This window comes from Mirounga angustirostris, unplaced genomic scaffold (assembly GCF_029215605.1).
Source record: "Mirounga angustirostris isolate CCGP_5_RB_7025 unplaced genomic scaffold, mMirAng1.0.hap1 SCAF_6, whole genome shotgun sequence".
NCBI classification, from domain to species: domain Eukaryota; kingdom Metazoa; phylum Chordata; class Mammalia; order Carnivora; family Phocidae; genus Mirounga; species Mirounga angustirostris.
This window is the reverse complement of record NW_026991714.1, coordinates 68,509,415-68,534,612: the sequence shown is the minus strand read 5'-3', so window position 1 is coordinate 68,534,612 and position 25,198 is coordinate 68,509,415. Positions and strand designations below refer to the sequence as shown.

General features: G+C 56.5%; 1 protein-coding gene across 1 annotated transcript in view; it reads right to left on the bottom strand.

Annotated features, from left to right (window-relative positions):
- SUSD4 (sushi domain containing 4) overlaps positions 1-21,103 on the bottom strand; it is an 82,841-nt gene extending 61,738 nt beyond the window's left edge. The window contains exon 1 of the mRNA XM_064593531.1: positions 20,920-21,103. Coding sequence (XP_064449601.1) covers positions 20,920-21,070 — 151 coding nt within the window. The 5' untranslated portion in view covers positions 21,071-21,103. The remainder of the gene's footprint in view (positions 1-20,919) is intronic.
- Between the last annotated feature and the right edge of the window lie 4,095 nt (positions 21,104-25,198).

The window sequence follows — 25,198 nt, the reverse complement described above, 5'->3', positions numbered from 1 at the left end:
TAGGAACTCCATCCTGCCTCTGCAACGGATAGGAGTTCAGGCTCTGGAAGCTTCTGGGTCCCTCCGAGGGGCCACCTCAGCAGACAAGGGAGAGGAAGCCCCCGTCCACGTGGTGTGGAGCCGGGTGGGGTGCCAGCCGGCTCCGTGATTGAAAACCACATCACCGTTGTGTTGGGGAAGAGGCAGGAACGCACGCGGGTGCAGAGAAGGCCTTCCAGACGTGAGCGAGGGGCTGGGAAGCCTAGTCCTTCAAACCCTTGCTCACCCGAAGGCATAACATCTGCCCTGCTTTGACCTCTGAGGGGCTTCCCCAGGACTTGCGCCCACCAGGGGCTCCAGCAGGAAGACCTCCCCACAGGAGGTGGAACGTGGCCTGCTGCGCCCTGCAGGTGCTCGGGGAGGGAGAGCGCGAGCCGGCAGAGTGGGCAGGCCTGCTGCGAGAGAGACTCCCCCGCAGGAACATTGCTTAAATCTCCAGTCTCAGAAATACGGAGGGACGCGCACGACCTCCTGCATCTGACTCCCATGCGCTACGCGGCGTTTTGATCGCTTGCGCGTCGGCCCTGTCTGCTCTGAGGCAAGGAACGAAAGCAGCTTTGACAGCTAAAATATGCGTGTTTGATACGCACAGTCCTCATCTTCACATCCAGCAACCATCTGGTGACTTGGGGAGGTGTTGTTGTTGTGAATCTATAAAACCCAGAGGTACCTACAGGAACCATGCCGCACCGGGCCTGCCTGGCGCCCCGTCTCGGGGGTCATCTGTCACCCTCCCCGTCCCCGCCACCTCCGGAACCCGAAGCGCAGAGCCAGATGCCTGCCAGATACTTGGCAGGCCACGGGCACTGCCGCAATTAGCAAGCTGGATAGTGATTCAGCATCAGGCGCCGGCAGCCTCCACCAGAGCACAGCGGACAGCTTAAAAATAGCAAAGCTGGGGCTGCAACCGCCAGCTCGGCTGCCCACGGGCAGGGCAGCTGCTGCCAGTGGAGCCCCCGCCCAGGCCACCCTGAGCAGTGAGCAGGGGCTCCCATCAAGCCCCCTCCCCAGATCGCCAGGCGCACGGGTGCAGGGGGTCTCCTTTCAAATACACACCAGCCTGCTTCCCCACGTCCGCACCTGCTAACCACTGCGTGGGCAGCCACACCCGCAGGGCTGGTCCCAGCTCCCCTCCCCAGCTAGTGAGCAGGGAGGGGGCCGCTCCTGCAGGAAGGAGGCCGTGGTCTGGTGGAAAGAGGTGGGCTTTGTGTTCAGAGAGGCCTGGGTATAAACGCATTTCAACAGACACCACCTGCCTCCTGCCCAGTGGTCACTACCCCTGCCCATTTGGGCCACATTCTGTCACTCCTCCCTCGGGGTCAAACAGCGCTCACCATCACTAACTTGCTGGTCCTGTTAGGAGTAAACAAGGAAAGACACGAGAAGCACTGAGAAGGGTGTGGCGTACGCGAGCGAGCGGAAACGCAGCACCTCTTGCCCTTTGTGGCCGCTTCTCACTCAGGGCTGGGGTCTGGCCTGGGGACCACAGGCACCGTGGGGCCTCGGCCAGGAGCACACACAGGGCCTGGGCACACAGGTCGGGAAAACCATCACGGGCCCTTGGTGTCCTGGTCCAGTTTCCAGCTCAGGCATGTTCTCCAGCCCGGGGTATTTTCCACAGGAAAGCAGGACCTTCAGGGCTGATGTTGTCTTTAGAAATGCTCTCCCCAAGGGCCCTGGGGGGCTCAGCCAGGTAAGCGTCTGCCTTCGGCTCGGGTCATGAAACCAGGGTCCTGGGATCGAGTCCCGCATCGGGCTCCCTGCTCCACAGGGAGTCTGCTTCTCCCTCTGACCCTCCCCCTGTTCCTGCGCTCTCTCAAATAAATAAATAAAATATTTAAAATAGAAAGAAATAAAGAAATGCTCTCCCCAAGAACCCAAAAGGAGATTTAAAGTAACAGGGAGAGGCTTGCTGTTTTTCTGACAATACTAGTATTGAATAGATGTCACTTGTCCCCAAATTAATCTACTAATTAACAAAATGACTCTAAAATGTATGTGGAAGAGTAATTTCATGGGACTGGCTGAGACCATTTTGAAAAACAAGAGTAATGACCGGGGATTTGCTCTCTCAGATTTAAACGGGAGAAGCAGTAAAATAGCGTGGGAGCAGCATTGGCATCAATACAATGTAGTCGAAGGCCCGGAAACAGACCCAACTATCTAGACGGCGTTAGTCTATCACGAGGGGGCGTATTCCGACACAGCGGGAAAAGGATGGGCCGCTCGGTAAGTCATGTTCGTACAACTGCCTAACCATTTGGACAAAAATAAACGATGTCCGCACTTCTCCAAACACACAGACACGAACTTCCAGATTGCCCCAAAGTTTAAACATCACAAATAGAATATGGAAAATATAGGTGGATATTTAAGTGACTTTGGGTTGGTGGAGAACTTTCTAAGCATGACACCAGCTGGTGGGAACGTGGAGAAAAGATGCAGATTTTTCTTCATTAACAATTAAACAGAAGCTGCAAAACCAGTACTCGTACATAGGTGGAAAGGCGGATACTTGAAGCGTTTTTATAAATAAGAAAAAGACCAAAGCACCAACAGAGAAACTGACGAAGAACATGAACTGACAGTTCGAACCATTAATGCAAGCGGCCAATAAAGATGGGCTCTCCCCGGTTCTCGATCATCCCGCGCCACCTCACCACACAGGAGCTCTGCTCCTCCTCCACCTGGAAGCCCACCGGCACCTTCACGGGGGTGAACACTCCCCTCCGCTCAGCGCTAACCTCCCCAGGAACGCCCTTCCTGACCTCGCGAGCCCCCAGCCAGTTCTGCGCGTGGCCCTGTCTACAGCCGGTGATCGTGGTTTGTATTCGTACGGATCAGACGGTTTGCCAGCTGGTTACACTGCCCGTTTCTCAAGCACTGAATACACAGCACGTCGGTTAAAGCACAGCACTCATGCTACAAAGTGAGTCAAGATAAGGTTATAGAAGATTAACTTTTAAGAGACCACAAAAGACACTATGATATATTGGTAAGTAAACAAAGCAAGTTACAAAATCACGTATATAATACCTTTTTTGGAAAAAAAACGCATACACGTAGAAAAGAAACATGCGTCTCGTTTTTAAGAGAATTCACGTGACATTTAGTTTCTTAATTTTGCTTGTCTAAGTTTTCTTTACAATTTCAACAGTGGGGCGCCTGGGTGGCTCAGTCGACAAGGCGTCTGCCTTCGGCTCAGGACATGATCTCAGGGTCCTGGGGTCGAGCCCCGTGTCCTCCCAGCTCGGTGGGGAGCCGGCTTCTCCCTCTGCCCCTCCCCCTGCTCATGCTTTCTCGCAAATAAACAAATAAAATCTAAGAAAAAGGAAATTTTCAACAGTGAATACACACCATCCTAGCCTTTTTAATTGTGGGAGAAGATTAAAGTCTCAAAGCCACGGGTCCCCCGTGATCCCTGCAGGAGCCACAGCAGCGCCCCTCCACGCAGTCTGTGGATGCTCCTCCACCCTCATTCCCCCGACAGACAGAACGAGAACACAGCCCAGCTCTCAGGCCCCGTGCGGAGCTCCCCTCAGCCACCGCCCAGCCCCAGATCACCCACCTGCAGAGAAGAAACTAAACGTAAGGGCACGTGAAGAAAACCTCAGATTTCCACCAAGTAGCCAGAAAACTCAGGGCCACACCACGTTCTCCAGACGGCTGGCCAGCGTGTGACCCGGATGGACGCCGCTCCCCTGAGCTGCCTGGGCTCCTGGGGTCCAGGAGGAGCAGCGTGCATGCTCGGAGGCCGGCAGAAGGCTTCCTGGTTCAGAACGTTCGGCACCATTCCCGGTGCTCAAGGCCTGGCGTCTGGGGTCAGAAGCAAAGCCGGAGGGTGCCACGCCGTGTGCTCTGAGGCCCCCCTCGTGTGTTCGCTCCTCCTGGACTCACCTTCTCTGAGGTCATGCCTGCAAGGCCCACTGCAGCGAGGGGCCCTCGAACCACCTGTGCGAGCGCCGGCCCTGAGGTCACCAGTGAGCTAACACACATGCTGTGCACCCCTCGTCCGCCTCCTTCCACCCCTGCGGGGTTCCACACAGCCGGCCAGCCCTCCCCAGCCCCCTGCACCACCCTGGTGCCCCACCCACCTCTCCAGACACCCCCGGGGCACTGTGAGGAGACTGAGGCACATGGAGGCTCCAGGACGTGCCCACGGTCATGGGCTGTGCAGCTGCGATTCGGAGGCAGGTCTGGGCCTCTGCCCGGGGAGCCCCTGGTGGACCCCCAGCCTACAGTCTTCTCTCTGGACCACGAACACTGATCACAATTACTGCCTCCCAGAAGAAGACTCTAAATCTACCTTCACACCCCCGACGAGCCCCTCCGTCCTCATTCTCTTAGGTCTGTGGGGCAATTCCACCTGTCCGAACCCAGAAGTCTCAGGACCAAACTCACCATCTTCCTAAAACGGGCTCTTCTCCCTGTCATCTCCATTCCACGTACGGACTCCACACTTCTCCCCACCGCCCACACGAGAACTCCCAACTGCTGTGCCTCCCTCACCTTCCTTTCACGGCGTCTTCCCGGCTTTCCATCCCCTCCACTCCTGCCCGAACACCTGCTCGGCCACTGGCATCTGCCACAGCTGGACTGGTCTCCAGAGCAGCACTTCCCAGCCTCGGGCCCAGGCCTGAGCTGGGCTGCGCGCCTCCATATGGGTCCACCCTATGCACAGCCCAGTGTCAGCAGCACCCGGCCTCTCCCCCTGGATGCCAATCCCACTCACGACAATCACCGCGTCCCCAGACATCGCCCAACACCCAAGGGCGAACGGGCCCTAAAGCGTGGCTCAAACACACTGCTCCTTTCCGGGTCCCCCAGGGGCTTGCCGTGGGCCTCCGGATGAGTTCTTGGGAAGGAAACAGTGTTTAAGAGATTAGGAAATTATGCTTCCTGTCATCATTTACTTCCTCTGGGGTTTTGGGCTTAACCATCCTCGGGCTGGGGTTCAGGGTGCACGGAAAGAGAAGGCAAGGCGGCTGGCAAATCCATCTAAGGCTCCGGGGTTGAGTGTCCCTACCCGGGAGGCTGCGGGCCGGGTGTGAACCCCATGGCTTGCGCTTGTGAGCGTGAGGTCCCAGCACGAGGGGTTCCCTGTGACAACTACTCCCCAGCCTCGGCATGAGCAGGTCTGGCTCGGGAACCAGCGCACACGGTACGGTGTTCGCCGGCAGCCAGTGTTTCCTCACACAGGCCTGGGGACCTGTCACCCCGTGTGTCAGGAAACACCGGTAGGGCCGCCAACCACGTTCCCGACACCTGCGGAAAGGGACCCGCCATGCCGGCCATGGGCAGCGGACTGCCGTGCCGCTCGGCCAGGCCTCCGGGGGCTGGACCCCCAGGCCCCAGGGAGGGGCCGGCGCAGGGACAGATGAGGACATGGGGCCAACGGATCCTCCACGGGGGAAGAACAGTCGCATGGTAAAGTCCACAGAAACGGACACGGCTTATCTGAACATCCCTGCAACCACGAATGTGTCCGAGGACAATCCAAGAAGTACATAGTACCTCGTGAGCGCATGAAATCTACCACGCGAGGGGAAGCGCCCGCTCGAGGCGCACTGAAGAGGATTCTAGGAGAACGAGATGCACGGGAGGCACATAGGGCTTGCACCCGCGAGCTTGCATTCTGGCCCAGATGCTGCTGTAAGTGCTCTTCCACGTGCGATCTCATCTAAGCCAGAGAACCCCGGGAGGTGGGCACCGCTATTACGACCCCCAGCTGTCTGCAGGAGGGCAGGAGACGTCTCAGGGAGCCCCGGGGAGAGGAAATCGGGGGCCCTGACCCCCGGGCCGCCTGCACACCAGTAACTAACACCCCCTCCAAGGTCCAGGGCCCACGCTGGGTAGACCACGGATCCGAACAACAGGGACGTTTATTATGTTTCTAATATTCATTGCGGAAAATACAAAGACAAAAACACGGTTTCTCCTATGCAACGAAGCCATCCGTTTATGAGAGTAGCACATAATCACACTTACAAAGCCCATAATGCTTCCATGTGTCATAACGACGTGCTGAATTACAGAGATAACTAAGAAGCATCGCTTTTGCCCATTTATTGGAATATTTCTCATTCTGCCCACATTTTCAGGGGGACAAAAATAAAGATGAATATTTCCCACGTGATTTTCTAGAACAGTGCAGGCTTGGGGTCCTGCCTGTCGTTCATCTCTGACTCCCACCCTGCCTGGCCTGGCACCCCGCACATCACAACGGCTCAGAAAACGCTCAGTAAATGATCACCCCCTCTTCCAGGCCTGCTTATTTTTTTAATATTTATAGTGAAACCGCGCAACAGCTGTCTTTCTAAATTGCAGGGTGTGCAACTGCCAGGGCGGGCAAGGGCTTAAACCCCGTGCAGCTCCGACGGCACCTGTCCGGGTGGGCCGGCCTCTCCACCCGCTGTCCCCGCACACCTTGGCCCCGGCCCAGGGTTTAAGTCCAAAACTTCAAAAGCAAGGAAATCGTAAGTAGGAGAAATAATTTCCCAACCCCCTGGACACCGTGTCCCCCTCTGCTCAGCCACACGCCCAATCTGAGCAGTTTGCTCTGAGCCTGGGATTCTTTTTGACCCTTTTCGGGTAACGAATGCATCTGAGGATCCGCAGAAAGCCACAGACCCTCCTCAGGGTGGCACACATGTGTGAGTCTGCGCGCATGCGCAGGGGTGGGTGAGGCGTTCACACACCTCTGGAAGCTGGGCCTCGGGCGGAGGCTGAGGGCTCCCAGGAGGCAGTGAGCAGACAGGGTGGGCGCGGGGAGCCCGACCTCAGCTGGCCCGGCCGCGGCCCGCCCCGTCGGCCTGGACAAGGCCCCCGAGGATCTCGGGCACCACAAGCACACCCGGACACGTAGATCAGTCAGACGCTCTGCGTGTTTCAACTCAGAACATGAGAAGGAGGACGAACAAAGGAAATGTTTGACTGGGAGAGAAGAAACTGCCCCAGAAAAGATAATTCGAAGCGACTTAAAATGCAATCAGCGCTAACCTCCTATTACTGTAGATATTAACCCATCACTTGTCTGCAGGCCAGCTCAAGTAGTAATTCAATATTTACCTGACCTAAGCCAGACGTGGCCCACTGGGTGGCCTGGGGACCCATTTGCAATTGATTTTTTAGGGGCCAGCAGTTGTAATCCAATACCGGGAGTGTCTACAGTTGGCTGATTAGGTTAGAGCAAACATTATGGCCTGTAATTTGGGAAAGGCTACACATTTGAGCTTCCAGATCATCCCTGGACCCCAGATCAGTGACTGCGTGGTCTGTGCAGAACAAATCTCAGGAAGAGTTTGGTGAATGACTTAAGAAACATGTGAATAGGGAAACAGCAGGTTGTCAACACCCCCATCTCACATGCGCACGCACACACACACCACTCTTCCTTCAGAACTCAGCTCTGGCATCACCTCCTCCTGGAAGCCTTCCCTGCTCTCCCCTGGCTGGGATAAGAGCTCTGGGTCCTCACAGTATCTTTTCATCAGAATTCACACTGGTCGGCCTCGGGTATCTGCTAAGGGCTGATTTCTGTCCCCCCCAGATTCATATGTCGAAGCCCGAAGCCCCCGAGTGACTGGAGGAGGTGACTGAGGTTAACGCAGGTCATGAGGGTGGAGTCCTGAGCCACTATGACGGGTGTCCTCGTGAGACGAGACTCCGGGAGCCCCCCCGCCCCCCCACTCCCTCCACGCACCACACACAGCAGGAAAGGCCTCACGGGGCCCCAGCAAGAAGGAAGAAGGCGGCCATCCGCATGCCAGGATGACGGCCTCACGAGGAACGGGCCTCAGTGGCCCCTGACCGCCAACATCCAGCCTCCAGAACTGCGAGAACATGAACTTCTGTCTGCAGTGTCTTGTCGTGGCCGCCCGAGCAGACTGCTCAGCGCCCACACGTGACACCAGGTCCTTGCTCCCATTTCTGGTATGAGCTCCTAAAGCAGGGCTTGCACACAGTAAGTGCTTAATAAGTTCCTACAGAGTAACCGTGCGAGGGGAGCGGGATGAGGCTGGCAAGACCGCCTCACTTTCTCACCCATAGCAGCTCAAAGCCCTGCTTGAGCCCGTCGAGCCACTGGGCCACCGTGAGGAAAAACTCGGGCCCTGTGGGGCTGCGCTCGTTCGCCGAGGGTGGGACAGGGTTCAAAGCAAAGCCGGTGTCCTTCCTGCCAGTGACCCAGGCGTCCAGAGTCAAAGGGAAGGAGCAATCAGAAGTAACAAAATCCTCTATTCAACAGTATCTCTTAATCCCACGGTCGCAGGTCTTGGCTGCCGAACCGGCTGCAGGGCCTACTGACCCACCGACCCAGTCCGGGGCCAGGCCGGGCTCCGTCCATCTGTGCTTCCAGAGATCAGGAGCGCAAGCCTGGAGCCCGCCCTGGAGGAGGAAGCGACCGTCCCCCGCAGAGGCCTGATGCCAGGGCTGCCCTCCGTCCTGGTGCACACACTGCTCAGGAGATAGGGTTATGGAGCATCTAGATCACGCAGAGTGTGGTCAGGCAGAGAGTCAGATGAGATCCTGGCGTTAAGACAAGACACATAACCACCACAAAGACAATGATGCTAGAAGCTGTCCTCTGTGCTCTCCACGTGGACACCGATTCCATCCTCCCAGCACCCCCATGACGTGGGCATTATCATCCCCGTCATGCAGACAAGGAAACTGAGGTGCAGATGGATCAAGGGGAGCAGCAGGTCTGGGACTCAGTCCCAGGGATCTGCCTTCAGACCCCATGCTCTCAGCGACCATAGTACAGGGCCACACGGGACCCCAGAGCTCCGTCTTCCTCCTCTACAGGGCAAGGAGGCCACCGGCTGCGGGAGGGAGGTGAGCAAGCACACTGTAAAGCAGGTGCGCACGTGAGCGGAGCATGTCGGGGCCCGGGTGGCTTGCTCGGTCCCTGGACCAGAACGCCTCCACAGCCCCCAGCTCAGTCCAGCAGTCCCGCGCTCCCAGAGTGCTGAAGACAGAGGGGAAGCCAGGGGCCATCCGAGATGTCACGGAAGGAGTGGAAGCTGTCTCTGAAGGGACGGGGAGCCTGGGCAGCTGGACAAGGGATGGAGGGCAGTCCAGGCCAGCCCGAGGAAAGAGCCGGCAGCTTAGGACGGTGCGAACAATGGATTCAGGCCTAATTTGGGTTTTGCTCCACCCTTGTTTTCCCGATCAATGGGCCGTGCCTAGTGCATCATCTCTCTCCGGGAAAGATGAATCTGAATGAACGTGTGGCCACCTTGCTCTTGACATGTGGATCTCAACCGAGGAACAGTACTGACAACACAGAGTAAATGCAAGTCGCAGGCCCGAGGAGAAACAGGCCTGGCAGGATCTCGTGCATTTCTGCAGAACTTAGCATGTGCAACGTCATCGAGAACATAACCCAGTTCAGCAAAGACATCGACGCAGCAGGTAAGAGAGAAGGTTGAGGCATGTAGGAGGTGAACACGCAGCCGAGGGGAGGGGAGGAGGGGCTCCAGTGACCACCTGCCCGGAGGGAAGGCGGGAAAGGCTGGAGGAGAAATTCTCCCCACCTCCGCTGACAAACTGTCCGGGGACCTGCCCTGGAGCCCGGCTGCTCTTCTCCGCCCAGGCCGCAGAGGCAGGGCAGGGTCGCCCCCACTTTCAGACACTGTGTGTCAGGGAGCCCCCAAAGGGTGGAGGGTCTGTGCGCTCATTACCATGTAGATGAAGCTGCTCTCCACAGCATAAAGGCCCCGTGACCCCAGAGCCTCCTCGCAGGACCCACTTCCCGAGGCAAAGCACGCTGATCAGGCTGCATCTGGGGAGCCCTTCCCCAGGACAGACCCTGGCCTTGCACATTCCTGAAGACAGGCCAGCCCGCGTGTGGCTGCTTTCCTGAGGGGCCCGGAGGCTGGAAGGCAGACAGAGGATCCCCAGGCGTTCCTGCTAAGAGCAGGGAACCCCGAACCTCCAGCCCAGAGACGCCCCAAGGCAGCAGCCGTGTGCAAAGCTACAAAGTAGTTCTCAGGGAAGAGACCACGTGGACAAAGCACTTGGTGATTCCTGGACTGAAACACAGCTCCCCCGGCCCCCCAGGGTCCCACTGGCCCAGCGCCTCCAGCAGCTGAGGTGGTGCACAGGATGGGGGAGGCAGAAAGGGACATGTGGAGGAGCCCATCCCCGGCTGCAGACCCTGAGCACTAGGGTGAATCACTGCCCCCCACGTGTGAAAATTCTCTTCCCCGAGGCTTCTGCAAGCCTGAAAACGGCCCAGGCTCAGGCACGGCTGCAGGTGTGTCCCTCCCGCCCGCACAAGGACCTTCTCCATCTGCAGACAGGCCTACTCACCCGGCCCACCCACCGCAGGGACTGAGCAGCAGCACCCCGGCTGCTGCCTGAGCTCTCACAGGGGCTCGCGGAGGGCGCTGCCCCACACGTGGAGGGCACGTCCACGCCGTGCCCTGACGCACCCTGGGTGCCATGCAGAGACGTCTCCTTCCAGGACAACAATCATCACCGTCACCGCTATCTTGTGTTTATAAAACGTCTGTCCCCTGACCCGCCTCCTCCATGAGCACAACCCGCCCCCGAGAAGTGCAGAGGAACAGCCCACCGCCCTGATCACTCAGGAAGAAACCAAAGCCTGGCGAGGTCAAGGGACTTGCCTCAGAGGTGACAGTGCTGGTCACTGGGGGTGGGGGTGACAGAGGTGTAGCTCCTCTGAAGATTAATCGGCAGCCCAGGAAGACTCTTTGAAGGACTGAAGGCTAGGGCTGCCAAAGGACCGAGCACACAGCGCCCCAGCACCCGGGAGCTGGGAGGAGCCCTCGCCCCCACCACCGCGCTCACTCACACGCACCCCTGCACGGAGCACACAGCCCCCCAGCACCTATCACCATGCTCACACACCCCTGCAGCACTGAGCACATGGTGCCCCAGCATTGGGAGCCATGAGGAGTCCCCGCCCCCATCACCACGCTCACGCACACGCACCCCTGCACCAAGCACACAGAGTCCCCGCCCCCACTACCATGCTCACACACACGCACCCTTGCACGTAGCACACAGCCCCCCAGCACCCATCACCACGCTTACACACCCCTGCAGCACTGAGCACACAGAGTCCCCGACCCCACCACAGCGCTCACACACACGCACCCCTGCACGGAGCACACAGCACCCCAGCACCCGGGAGCCGGGAGGAGTCCCCACCCCCATCACCACGTTCATGCACATGCACCCCCGCAGCACCGAGCGCACAGAGTCCCCGACCCCACCACGGCACTCACACACTCGCACCCCTGCACGGAGCACACAGCGTCCCCGCCCCCATCACCACGCGCCCACTCATGCACCCCTGCACCGAGCACACAGCACCCGGGAGCCGGGAGGAGTCCCCGCCCCCACCACGCTCACACGCACGCACCCACCCCTGCATGATGTCCCCAGAAGGGAGGGAGGAAGGGCCTGCCGACCTCTAGCTCTGCCCTCTTGGCCCAGGCTCTGCTGCAGTGGAACCCCACACCTGTGCACAGGTGGGCTGCCCTCCCTGCGCGCCCTGCCCTGCTTTCTGGCCCGGTGGCACACACATCCTGATTCCAAGGTGCTTGAACATCATTCAGGTAACGACGTAAATCTGCCCCAATCGGAAGGAGCCACCAGCAGCCGGCCAAGTCCCGCTGTGCTGGTCGTACTATGACTGCCGACACAGACAGTCCTCCTCCTCCTGACACGGGAGTGTGGGGGCTGCCTCCACCCTCCACCCCCTCCACGCGGCTGACACTGCCACTCCGGCGCGGGTCTCTCTCCCCCACTCCTGGTGGGCAGACGGCGCCCAGAGGAATGTCCTGCAGGCGGCGCCAGCCTCCTGGCCAATGGCAGCTCACCTGTGTCACCGCACAGGCATCTCTCCTTCCCTCCCCACCTGCGGCCAGCCGTCTTTGGCGCGCACCTGGCGAGCCCTCCCGGGGTCGTTCTTGGGCCGGTGGAGAGCTTCCTGACTGGCCACACTGGAGTACGTCCTGGAGGGCAGGTCTCTGTTCTGTTCCCGCTGTGTCCTCCCCCGGGTCACCGAGTCACCCGCAGGAACACAATAAAGACAAGAGCGGACATTTCTCCATCTCCCCTCCATCCCCCACCTTGCTATATAATCCCCTTCTAAAGCAAAGACCCAATCAAGTCACGGCCGGAGGACCCGTGCTGTAGACTCGCGGTGCCACTAGAGGACGTGAAGCTCCTAATCAGTGCAGTTAGTGGGCAGGCCCCACCTGCCTGTCCAGCATCCTTCCCGCCCCATCTCTTCTCAATCTACCTGCCCTCAGGGAAGGCGCCCCCAGCCACTCCTTGTCTTCAGTACAGGCCCCTCCTCGTTCCGCGGCTCAGCTTCTGAACACCTTCCCTGCCTGGAAAACGGTCTTACTGCTCGAGACTTAGCTGGACCGTCCCTGTCTGTGGGAGCCTTCCCCGCTCCTCCCCCGCCCCCAGGGTCTCTGTAATAAAGCTTCACCGTGGACACGCCACACCATGTCACGACAGTGCTTCCGTGGGACGCCGGGGCCGCGGGCCAGTGCCACTGAGTGTTGTATGTGGTAGGCTACACCTTCTCAGGCCACAGGAGGCTCTGTAAACTCAGCAGAGTGAACAGAGCAAGCTTCCATTACTGGTCTGTTGGCGATGGTTTTGATCCCTCAAACCCTTACACTTCTGTTAACGCTCTTGGTCCTCACAGCACTGTGGGAGGCAGAAGCGCCATTATTCCCATTTCACAGGTCCTAATAATGAAACTGAGGCAGCGATCAGGGGGCCATCCCGTAGCTAGCTGGTGGGCGTGGCAGGAACACCGGCCTTGTGTACATCAACTCTTGGCCTCAAGACATCAACACATACCCACCAGTCATCACGACAAGCAAGCGAGCACCTCTCATCCACAAAACAGTGGTGTAAATGCAAAAGCGACAGGAACAAACCAAATCCCCCATCACCATCCAAAGGGGAAAGGCCAGCAAGGCTTTGAAGTCCACACAGCAATTCAGAAGTGGGTTGTCCCACAGAAGAACGGCGAGCATGACCTAAACACAGCGGTGGCCCCAGGCAGCCATCGAGCACCTGCTGTCACACGCGTCTCCCAAATGAAACTGGTAAATGCATCGTGGCCTTGGGTCTGAGCTGAAACTGCATTAGGTCACAGCAGGGGGCTCATCAAAGGACTGAGATTAACCCCCGAAATCTATCACATTCTTGCAAAACAAGGTTGTTTCTCCCCAGGACAGAATTAGCATCTTCTGAGTTTGAGGGATTAGGGAAGTCCGAGGGATCCTCCACATACGAGGAACTGAATGTGGAAACCAGCCAGGTCCATCCCAACAATGCACATGTACAGATGTGAAAGGATCCACTGTAAGAATGGATTCTCTTTCTTTCCACAGAGAACTTTCCTGTTCCTGGCTCACCAATGCGGTCATGTACATCTTTCACAAATGCAGTCAGACCAAAGAAAATAAGATCTGTCTGTGTTTTGTTACTCTGAGGAAAAGGAATATAGTGCCTGAGTGACCCTCCCCGCTCAGCTCGACTCCCACACTGGTAATTCCAGGACATAAAAGTCACCAATTTCAAAGAGAAACATCAGATAACAAGGTCAAACCTTCATTTCCAAAAAAACCTTACTCATCCTCCCTCTTGAAAAGCTCAATTTATTGGGATAATGATGAATGATCATTGATCAAGTTTACGGGCTCTGCAGCCCCCTCCCTTCTAAGAATGAAAATCCATTCCCAGAGCCTGGGCCTGCATGTGGCAGGCGCACGTGTGGTCTACCCACAGCCCCTCCCGGGACCCTTGGGGCCTTCCCTCCAGAGTGCAGTCACGGAAGCTCACCCGCAAGGGTACTCCCAAGTGCGCTGTCATTTCCAAATAACATCAGGAATTATTTTGTTTTATTTCTCTGATGTTCCCAGTTTACCTCATTGAAGGTTAATAAAGCAACCACAATACTCTCAATTAAGAAGCCATTTTAAAACACTCTTAATTCCACTTTGTGAGCAACTCAATTATTGGTTTGTTTGTGGTAATTCCTTCTGCTTCCGGTAGTATAGCAATCTTTTCCTCAAAGCAGAAGAAATGTTGGACCAAATCCTTCCCTAAAACTTAGTGTCTTGAGCTCGGACCATCAGACATGTCTTCCTGGACAGCGACCAGCAGTCTCAGATTCATCAGCTACCAAACCCTATTCTTACCTCAGAGTTAGCCTTCTGGAGGGAGCGCCTACTCCTACGTAGGACCCTTGGGCACAACTGTCCTTTTCTGCTTTGATATATACTAACCACGGTATCATCTGCATCACACAACTGGGGAGACAGGTGTCCCGGCCGGGCCCGCAGGACACAGAGCATGACCCCCCCGCCTGGCCCCTAACCCGCTTTGTCTGACTCTTCTGACACCTTAGGGGACCCACCTCGCTGAAGATGTTTCTTCAAATTAAAAAAAAAAAGAAAGAGGAGAGAAAAAATAAAAATCTCCTCATCTTACCAGGCTGTCAGGAAAATCAAAGGCGGGGATAAGGTTCACGTGAAAACACCTGCAAACAACACAGTAATCCCATAGTAACAGAAGCTATCACTGGCGCTCCGCCAAATCACAGGGAGCAGGGCCTCGCAGAGGAGGGCCAGAAGCTGGAGGCAACAAGCAGAAGGTGGGGCGGGGGGACGGCCGCCTGCAGAATCCCGGACTCCGTGTACCCACCCTGTGCCCCTCAGCGAGGCTGAGCCAGACAGAACACGGGCCCCTCAGCCCACCTCCTCGCTCCCAGGGCTTCACGAGTTTCTAGCTGCTTCCCCTCCTCTCTTCAGAGCTCAAGGCTTGGGTACTCCAGCCTTCACTTTGTCTTGGGTGGTGGGGTTCCGTGTGGTTGATTTGCTTGTATGTTTTCCCCTTTTTGGTTTCAAGACAAGAATTCCCTTAATATCAGGGTGGGGAGGGCCAAAGGCCCTAAATGTTTGGTAACTCCGGCTTAAAAAGCGATGCTCACCTTGAAATACAAAAAAAAAAAAAAAAAAAAGCATCTAGCAAGAGGGATTTCCACGCCCACGGGAAAAGCTTGTACTAAACATAATCTGGGTCGCTGTGCCTCAGTAACCAGCTGGGCAACCCTGAGCGAGCTGCTGGATCTTCTGTGCCTCAGTTTCCTTGTCTGTAAAACAAAGGTCAGTAGCTGCCAGCCTCAGTCAGGGGCCATGGGGACCCAGTGAGCTAATACGTGTAATCGCTGGGCACAGCCCTGACTCGGAGCAAACACTCTTCAGGTTCCCAGCCGATAGCACGGTTACTGATGATTCGCAGGCCTACCCATCGCTCGGATGGTGGCCGGCCCCAAACTCTGCCCCATCTGTTTCCAAACGTCCGTGCTTGGCAACAGGTGAACAGCTCATTCTTGTGAGAATGGAATAGTAAATTGATAACATGCTCCCATCTGATATATGAGATTATGTATCTGGTGTATCTGTCCCAACTGCTGTGGTTGGTTTTGGTGAAATGTGACTAGAAACAAATTAGAAAAACTATTTTTCTGCCTCTTCTTTCCCTGAATTCAGAGACAAGGATCCCAATGGTCTATTTAGATGTATCACTGCTATGTGTGGTTATTCCGATTGTCAAGCACCAAATGGACTTGCAAAATAAGACAAGGATAGAGAAAAGTAGCCTGGGAAAATCACATTTCTCATCACTAACAACAAATAATACTAAGTTTCACAGTGAATTAAAAATATGTGTGAAAAAAATAATTTTATGCAAGCATTTTGCATCTGAGCTTCTGAGAAGAAACCAGCCCTTACTTGTCGGTTTCCCTGGGAGCAGGACGGCATCCCCTCGCTCTGTATCCCCAGGGCACACAACAGACACTCGCAAAGACCAGGGCATAGATGTGAGCCAGAGAATCGGCTTTAGGGAGAGGTCGGAGCCCGTCACATTCCGGAAATCACAGAATCAAAGAGTGTCAGCGACGTGGGAAGGACTGAGCCTAGGAGAAGGTGTGCACCTGCCCAAAGCCACGTAGTTATTTAGCGGCAGAGACTGAACTTCACCAGGCAACTCTGAAGAACGCAGCCCCTCGTGCTGCAGCAGAGCTTCCCGGCTAAGGGCTAGTCTCCTGGCCTTTTGGAAGCTTCTGAAATATGCCTCCAACGCCAGGAGCAGAGACTGTGGGTGCTTTTCTTCATGTGTCCAATCAATATTTACTGGAGAGAGATCTTCACCTACACTCTTTGTTACCCACAGGAATTAGAGACCAACAGACTCACCTCAGGCCTCTGAGAGCAGAGACTTGCTGCTTGTTGTAGGAAACCCTTCTCTTGTCTCCAAAAGCTCTCAGATTCCACCTTGTGGATAAATCGAAAGAGTTTCCATGCTGCTCACATGTATTAAGGTGGGCTTTTGCTGAAGACACATACTTTGTAGCTTGAGAAGTTGGGACTTTCGCTTGCAGATTAAGCTCACTTTGAAACCGTGACTTTTAGACATCGAGTTGGATGAAAGCTCCCACTCTACCAGGTAAGAAACCTTCTCGATGAGACTCCACCGAGACGCCAGCATCACGGAATCGGTGAGCCAGGCAAAGCACGTGTCACCCACTGCAGGCACACAGCCCAGTGCCACGGCCTCAGCAAGACCTCAAGCAGCCTCATTCCCCAGCACGGGTGCCCTAACTCTGACCCACAGAGAGGGCAGCTGAGTGGAGGGCCCAGGTCGGAGATTTGCAAGCAGAAAACGGAAACCAAGCAGAGCTCAGACGGTATCACGCACCTGCCCTAAACCCCTCGGCAAGTGCTCACGGCCTGCAGTGCGATGTTCAGAATCTTCACCGGCTTCCAAGGTTCTTTACAATAGGGTTGCAACCTATTTGTCCTCCTTACTGTCCTGCCTCCTCACGGGTCTGCTGTTCTAGATCAGCCCTGCTTTCCTGGCTCCCCGTGGGTGTGCTGTTCTGGATCAGCCTGACCCTCCTGGCTCCCCATGGGTGTGCTGTTCTGGATCAGCCCTGCTCGCCTGGCTCCCCAATGGTGTGCTGTTCTAGATCAGCCTGACCCTCCTGGCTCCCCTCGAGTCTGCTGTTCTAGATCAGCCCTGCTCTCCTGGCCCCCCGCGGGTCTGCTGTTCTAGATCCTCCCCGCTCTCCTGGCTCCCCGCAGGTGTGCTGTTCTAGATCAGCCTGACTCTCCCTGAACATGCAAGCACATGACCGCCTCCACACTTTTGCACAAGGTGTCTCTCCCTTTGCAGGACTCCAACCATCCCTCCCTCAGACCTCAGCCTAAGGGTCATCTCTGCTCTAGCACCTTTCCTGATTTCTCCCAATCTCCTAGACCACCTCCAAATGGACGTGGCCTCAGTAGCCATGAAACTGGCACATTTGTGACCACCCATGGTCATTATTTTCTAAACAGTGTGACAGTAATTTGGGACTCCTTCCCGCTGTCAATCAACATCAGCCGAGCATCTCCTGTGTGTCACATGCTGTGCTGAGCGCCTGAAACACAGAGGTGAATAAAGCCCGGCTTCTTGCCTTCAGTGGGCTTACCGTCCAGCGGGTGAGACTGACCCATAAGGGAGGGTTATACTTAGTGCAATGAGAGCCCAGGTGAAGGGACAGCCCAGTGACCAGGGAAATATGAAAGAGATTATGGCACTTGAAGTTGTTTTGAAGTGAAACTTGTTCATTGGGCAAAAAAATAGGGAGTAAGAGAGGGTTGTTCTAGGTAAAAGAACATTGTACACAACAGTGCTTGGCAAAGGGTATGGTCGGGCACTCAGTATTTCCTGAATGAATAAAGCGAAGGCCTAGAAGATTCCGGCGCCATCCCCTGCACTTACTGCGTACCTACACGGTTTCCGTCCACACACCAACCCCTGAAGTAAGGCAGCACCATCCCCGGTTTACAGATGAGGACACTAGACTTCCGAAGTCCAAGGCCCCAAAGCTATGGAGTCACAGAGCCTGGCCTACATTCCTCACAACACAGGGATGTGCTAATGAATCTGCCTTCAGGGACGGACTTACAGAGCAAACTCTGAGCCCTCATCCCTGCAGGTAAACACCCTGTAGGTCTCTGGAGGGAGAGAAGCAGCTGAAACCACCCTCCATGCAGTCCCTGGGGACGGCGGGTCCTGTGTCCCCCTGTAAGCCTGCTGTTAGTCCTCTAAGGGTATCTGGTCTTAGTGGCCCCAGATGAGGGCCCTCTTCCCTAACCTACAAAAGACAACCTGGAAAGAGCCACCCAAAAGTCACCTCAAGCAAACAGATTCTCTCCTAGGACTTGCAGAATTGAAGTGAGTCTGCCTTTTGAGGACAAAGCATCTCCTTTTTGATAGAGTTCTTTACCCTCTTCGTCTGATCGTCTTCTTAATTTCTCCCTTTCTAGCTTCGGGTTTTTCTGTAATACGTGCATTGGACACCTGTTTTTTCCTCCTAGCTCAGACTATAATATCTTACTATTCTGCTGTTTCTTTTTCCAGTGAAAGCAATCAAAAATGAAAATCCACAATTTAAAACAGTATCTATTAAACATGCATCTTTTTTGTGAACAAAAAAAAAAAAAAAGAAAGCACTCTGGGAGGGCTGGTTTTCAGCTCTGTGCCTCAGGGGAAGATTAGGAGGCCTCTGCTTCCCCCCACCCCCGCCCAGGCCCTTGCATTTGGTAACCGGGAGTGATTCTAGGGTCAGAAACAACATGTTTAAGGATGCCTCAGTCTAAAGCACCGCTCATCAGAGTAGTCTTGAACCATTAGCCACACATCACCTGGGAGCTTGTCGGAAATGTGGAATCTTCTGCCCCCCCCAACCCCAAACCAACTGAACCAGAACCTGCCTTTCAGTAAGATACCAGGTGACAGAATGCACGTCAAAGTCTTAGAAGCACAGGTCTAGAATTAAGGGATTTGCTTTTATTACCATCCAGGGGCCTCCACGTGAGTTTCTGCCCTGAGAAAGAAGTCTCTGTATAGTGTACTCCACAGAACACCCCCACCACCCTCTCCACCCACGCTGTTTATCCACAGAGGAATCGTGAAATGATAAATACTCTCCCAGGAGTCACCCTCGCAGCCTGAAGGAGTTCAATGTGAAACAGAGGTGGTCCTAGCCTTTCTGTGGCGTGTGAGTGCCTGAGAAGGAACAGCTCTGAACTGAGGGCTGACAGGCAACCCCTTCCTCCCTGCTTCTCCTCCGTCCTGGATGCTGGTGCCTGACGTCTTCTTCCTTCGAAGAGGGGGGTAAAGGACTAACGTGAGCCCGAGGGGGCCAGGCGGTGCACCGAGCTCTGAGATCTTTCAGGAGAATCTCTGTGAACATGAACAGCAGACCCAGGAACACAGCCCAGTTTGAGAAGCTCACACGTCCAGTAACTGGTCAAGAGCCACGCAGATGAACCCTGACAATCCGTCATCTACATGGGAGAAATGGACCGAGGGGATGGAAGGGTGGCATGGACCGCATTGGAGGGATCGAAGCTAGAACCGAGGGAAGTGAAGAAGGAAGGGAGAGGCCCACCGCCACTCGTGCTTTCCTGCCCACCTGTGCCCACACACCAGAGAAGCAGAGCTAATTCAGAGCAGCACAGAGGCTCCAACCAGAGTTCCGCAAGCGGCACAGCGGCTGGCCTCGCCTCCCACTTGACCTCGACCTCTGGGAAGAGGACACCCACCTCAGAGACGTTTCTCTAGAACTATGAACGCCCAAAAAGTCACTCCTTGTTAGAAAACCAAATAAAGCCAAAACCAGGTCCCTAAAGCGAAGCAAGTGTCCTCTCATTAATTTTGAAACATGCACACCCAGAAAGCTCCCTCATGCTCCGGACATCCAGATCTCTCCGCACAACGCCGGAGTTCTGGATTGCTCTGCTTTTCCTCCCCCACGTTTACTAGTTTGCCACTCATGTCTCTCCTTGTTCACCTTCACTCTCTGAAACAGCAATATTTTAAACAAGAAATAGTTTATTGATAGCAATCGATATCTGCTTTTCCATCAATTATCATTTACTTATATATGAACAGTAAGTAGTTCAGCTTGGAAACGTGAGTCTGCCCTTTCCCAGGTCCACCTGAGCAAGCTCTCCCAGAAATCGGGAACGGACACCAGTGCGCTCCCCAATGCTCCCGGGGACTCCATCCGTCCTCCTCCACCGCGGCCCACGGGCCACAGAGCCCCCTCCCCCAGAAGCCAACACAGGGAGGCTCAGCCCCTGGTGGGGACCAAGGCTATCAATTTTATTTCAGCCAGCTTCCCCCTCACACACGCCCTTGACTGTATTCTCCTGTAAATCAGACACGGAGAAGCGAAGCCATCCTCCAGAAGCGCCCCTGACGGGACCCCTCCGCGCCCCCGCCCCCCCCCCGCGGGAACCCCTCCGCGCCCCCGCCCCCCTGCTGGGACCCCTCTGCGCTCCCCCCACACACACCTAGGGGTGCGGGAACTCACCACCTTCCAAGAAACGAGAAAGTTAACTTCCCGACAGACAGTCCCTCCGCCAGCCTGGCCGGGTCCTCAGACCTTTCACACTCACAAGGGAGGGGGGGGGGTGTTCCTGGCAACTTGCCCCGGCCTCTGTCTGACATCTGACACCTGGCCTCTCTCCGCTGAGAGCACCTACGCGGCGCAAGGCCCCCAAACGCGCGCTCAGCACAGAAACGCCCTCTCTCCGTCTCTGGCTCCCCGGTGGCCCAAGTGAGACGAATGGGCCGGCTCACTGTGCCCCCTTCGGAGGAGCCAGGTTGCGCGGCCGCTGGGCAGCTCCAGGCACTATGCGGCGGTGTGTGCTCCCCCGGCGCGCCGCACGCAGGCATCGGGGGACTTCCGGGGGTCCCGGCGGAGGGTGGGCTCAGACCCGCGCCCTCCCCCGCGGCGCGGGCCCTGCGGTCACTCACCGCCTGTGAGCTGTGCGGGGCCGAAGCACAGCGCCAGCTGGATCCCCAGGACGGCGGCCAGCAGCCTGCGGGGGGGCGGCGGCTGCGGCGGCGGGGGTTGCTGCTGCTGCAGAAATCCGTCCCCCGGGCTCGGATTCATTCCATGATGCATCTTTCGTCCACGCACCGCATCCGGCTCGCGGGCGCCTGCAACCGGGAGCGGACGCGGCGGTGCCCGGGCCGCGGGGCCGCGGGGCCACCCCTCCTCCGCCCCCCTCCCTGCGGGAAACCCCCCCAACCCCCCTCCAGCATCACCCCGCACCCCCCACCCCGGCGCGCGCAGCGGGAGGCAGCGCCGCGGGGCGCCGCGCGGGCGGACGGCGGGGGAGGGACGGCCGGGCCGGGGTCGCGCGGGGACCGCGGCCGCCAAGTCCTCAGCCTCCCCGCGTCTCCTGCAGGACCAGCACTTTTCCCCCCGCCTATGCGTGTGACTCTCGGGCACCTCGCGGCGCGGCAGCGGGTCCCCGCGCGACCCTCCTCGCCCCGGGTCCTGCCCCGGGGTCGCGGGGGTCCCGGCGCCGCGGCCCCTCCCTGGCCCGCGAGCTCCCGCGCTTACCTGCGGGGCTCCTCGGGCAGCCGCCTTCCCGCCTCCGCCGCCTCCCCGCGCCGCTCCGCCCCGCATCTGTGCGCGACCTCTGCCGCCGCCGCCGCCGCCGCGCGAGCCAGACGGAAGCCTCGGCGGCGCCCGCCCCCCGCCCGCGCCCCCCCTCCGGCTCCCGGGGCGCTCGGGCGTGGGGGGTGGGGACGCCGGCCCGGCCGCGCGCCCGCCACCTGAGCTCGCGAGCCCGGCGGCGCGGGCGGGGGCGCGCGGAGCGCAGGGGCGCGCACGGGTACGCGTCCTGTTGCCCGGGCCGGCGCGCGAGGGGGCGGGGCCGCCGCGGCGCCGTGACCAATGGGAAACCCGCGCGCCTGCACCTGCCAACCCCGCGGCCTGTGCCGCCCCCGACGCGCGGCGCGGGACCGAGTCCGGCCTAGGGCTCCGGGCCAGCGTGCGCGGCCGGGCGTCTCCCACCCCCGCGGAGGGACAGCTACACGTCCGCCCTCGGTCCCCGCTATGGCTCCGCGTGTCCCCTTAGGGCCCGCGTGGCGACCGAGGCGGCTGAGACTCTCCCCCTCCCCGCGCACCCCAGCATTTGCCCTTCGGGATCCGCGGGGGCGCCGAGCCGAGGCCCTCGCCTTGGAGGCGCCCCGGCCCCTCCGGGCGTCTGCGCTGTCTGCGCCCGGGGTCGCTGTCCCGCGGGGAAACTGGGGGGGGGGGGGGGGGCGCGGCCCGTGCAGCTGCAGAAGGCTGGGTACCCGGAGAAGGGAGGCCTCTGGAGAGGTCGCAACCCAAGGGGGTCAGGGTGTTTGCTCCCAGTCCTCAGGGAGGAGGGTGCGCCTCCGCGCGCGCGTCCCAGAGCGCAGCCCGGCACCCGCAGCGGTGTGGCCCACTTCCCCCGATGCAGTTCTCTGACACCCGCCGCCCCCGCTGCCCCGCCAGAGGCTGGCCGCCTTCTAGTTGAGGGGTGGACTAAGGAAGTGGTGCGGGCATCGGCACTTCACAACCAGTGGCACCCCATTATTCCGGGGCAAACCGTGTTTCTGATACCGCCACCAAATCATCCCTCGCTTCTGTCGGCTTTCTCAAAATCTTAAGTACTGATGGTCGTTGGGAAATTATAGTTTACTGTGCCGTCTTTTTACTGGGAGTAATTTTAACAAATTCTTTCAGAAAAGGTTAACTTTTAGTAGATAAGTCAAGCTCGGTGTTTGTATTTGTTTATGATGTCTCAAATTGAGATGGCAGCTTTGCACAGAGTAGGTTTGACTGGCACAAGTTCATTCTTGCTAACCTCGTACTGGGGGTGGGGGGTGCGGAATCTGAGTTGGGCACCCTTCCACATTTCCGAGGTCCTATAACCGACCTCTGCCTTTTGAATACTTATTTCATTTTTTTCTCAGTAAATTTTCTAAAGCTTTTCCATTAGCCATCAAATCAACAAAGCTGAAAAATATTTGACCGTGCACATGTTTTAGGAGATCTATGTACTACTGAACTCTGTTCTCCAACCAGAATGCAATCCATTTGTACGGAGACTATCAGGATTCAAAGGAACACGCATGTTTTTTTGGTCCAAACACAGGGTCTATGCTGGAGTCCCCTGACATTTCTAATAAGCTGTCATTCAGCCTCATGGAATACTTCTTGCAGAAACCCGTTATATTTGCCAGCAATGCTCTTAGAAAAGCCTCCCCAGCAAAGCTTGTTTCTGACCAGCACATGATGGGACTGACAAGTTATTCTGAATAATTTGCTTCTATTCATGCAACTTAAGAAGACAAACATTAGGGTGGCCACCACAACACACCAATTTGTGAGTTTTCTACCGTACATCGTGTTAGTTGGCTAAGGCAGCCCTAACCACATACCACGTGCAGGGGCATGCACAAGATGAGTCTATTTTCTCAGTTTTGGAGGCTAGACGCTCAAGATCAAGGTGTTGGCAGGTTTGGTTTCTTCTGAGTCCTCTCTCCCCAGCATGAGGATGGCCACCTTCTCCCTGTGTCCTCCAGTGGTCCCTCTGTGTGTGCACCCTGGGTGTCCCCCTCCACATCTTCTTATAGGGACACCACCCTGACGACCCCATTTGAAGGTGATTGTCTCTTTAAAGGTCCTCTCTCCAAATGTAACCACATTCTGAGGTACTAAGGGCTAGGGCTTCAACATATCGATTTTGAGGGGACACAATTCAGCCCATAACGTCTCACGACAAAGATGAGAAGTCCTACAAATGAGGATGATGAAGGAGAAGGAGGATGATCCATTGATTCAAGAGCACGGAGCCAGGGAAGGCCTCTGACAAACACCATGCTCCTATCTTCCACGTCAAGGGTTCTACCAAACAAATTGTCCTGAATATATTATAATATGTACTCTTCTCAGGAAGAGGAAGTGAATAGGGTGCAGGCAAGAGCATCACTGACTCGCTGCTAAGTGGGAAAACAACTTCTTTAGTCTCCCTTCTTCTCTCATACAGACGTCTTCTCCAAAACCAATGCCACAAAGCCTCAGAGTCTCCTCCGAAACCAGGAGATCAAAGGCCCCCCTCGGGCTCCAGCCCTACCCTCCACCCTCCACCCCTCCACCCACGAAATTCCTTGCTGTTTTCCCTCACTTTTCCCTTCCATCCCCCAGCCTCTCCCTGCCCACCTACGAGTATTTTTCAAAACGTACTGAATCTCTTTTGGGGCGGGGGGGAACTAGGATTTCTCTTTCAGTGGCCAACAGTATTTCACTCAGGATGTATTACTTGAGCACCAGCTGTGAATGGGACACTGTACTAGGCGCTGGGGATGTGAGAGTGAACACAGACACAGAACATCTCCGCCCTTTGAGAACTTACATTCCAGTGAAAGAAGACACGCTAAGCCAATGAAGGAAAGCACTGGGTCTGTTAGGTGCTGGGTAGAATGAGAAATATATAATACAATAGATATATAATAAATATAAATAATGAATCAGGAAATCGGTGGAGGAGAGGTGGAGGTCAAGTACAGGCTGATTCATCATAACAGAGAGATCCCGTCCACAGTAACTTAGGAGGTTACTCCTCTCTCTCAGCATCTCTGCTCCAGAGTCACTCAGGCACCTGGATGCCTTCTGCATCATTGCTCTACCCTCCCCTAAGATAACGTCTTTGTGTATATAGCTGAAGCCGGGTCACTGGCATGTCCAGGGTCCAGCCTGAGGGAAGGTGGTCAAGAAGAGAAACCTAAGGCAAGCATTTCCCTTCAGGCAAGTGAGGAGAAGTTACAGAAATCACTTGCAGGAATGCTACCTGGTTGCAAGGGAAGCTGGGAATGTTGTCTTTACTGGGTGACCAGGTGACCAGAAAAAAGAGGAGCGGGGCCTGGTGTGGTCAGGGGGAGCTTCCAGTCCCACCCATGGTCTGTGTGAGGAAAGAAGTGGGATTTTTTTAGATAAAGTGAACAGGGGATCCCTCATGGGGGGGAGGGGGTACTTTCCTCTAGGAAAGATCTAGAGGAGGTAAAGGAGAGAGCCATACAGTTTTCTGAGGGGAAAGCATGTCCAGGCAGAAGAGACACATGCAGGAAACAGGAGGGACATCAGGGGTGCTAGAGGGGTTGGGTGATGGGGAGACCAGGGGACTGAGGTCGGAGAAGTCTCCTGGCTGAGGCGGCCTCCGAGGCCTTGACTGTGATCCAGCTTTTACTTAGAGTGGGAACAGAAGCCACAGGA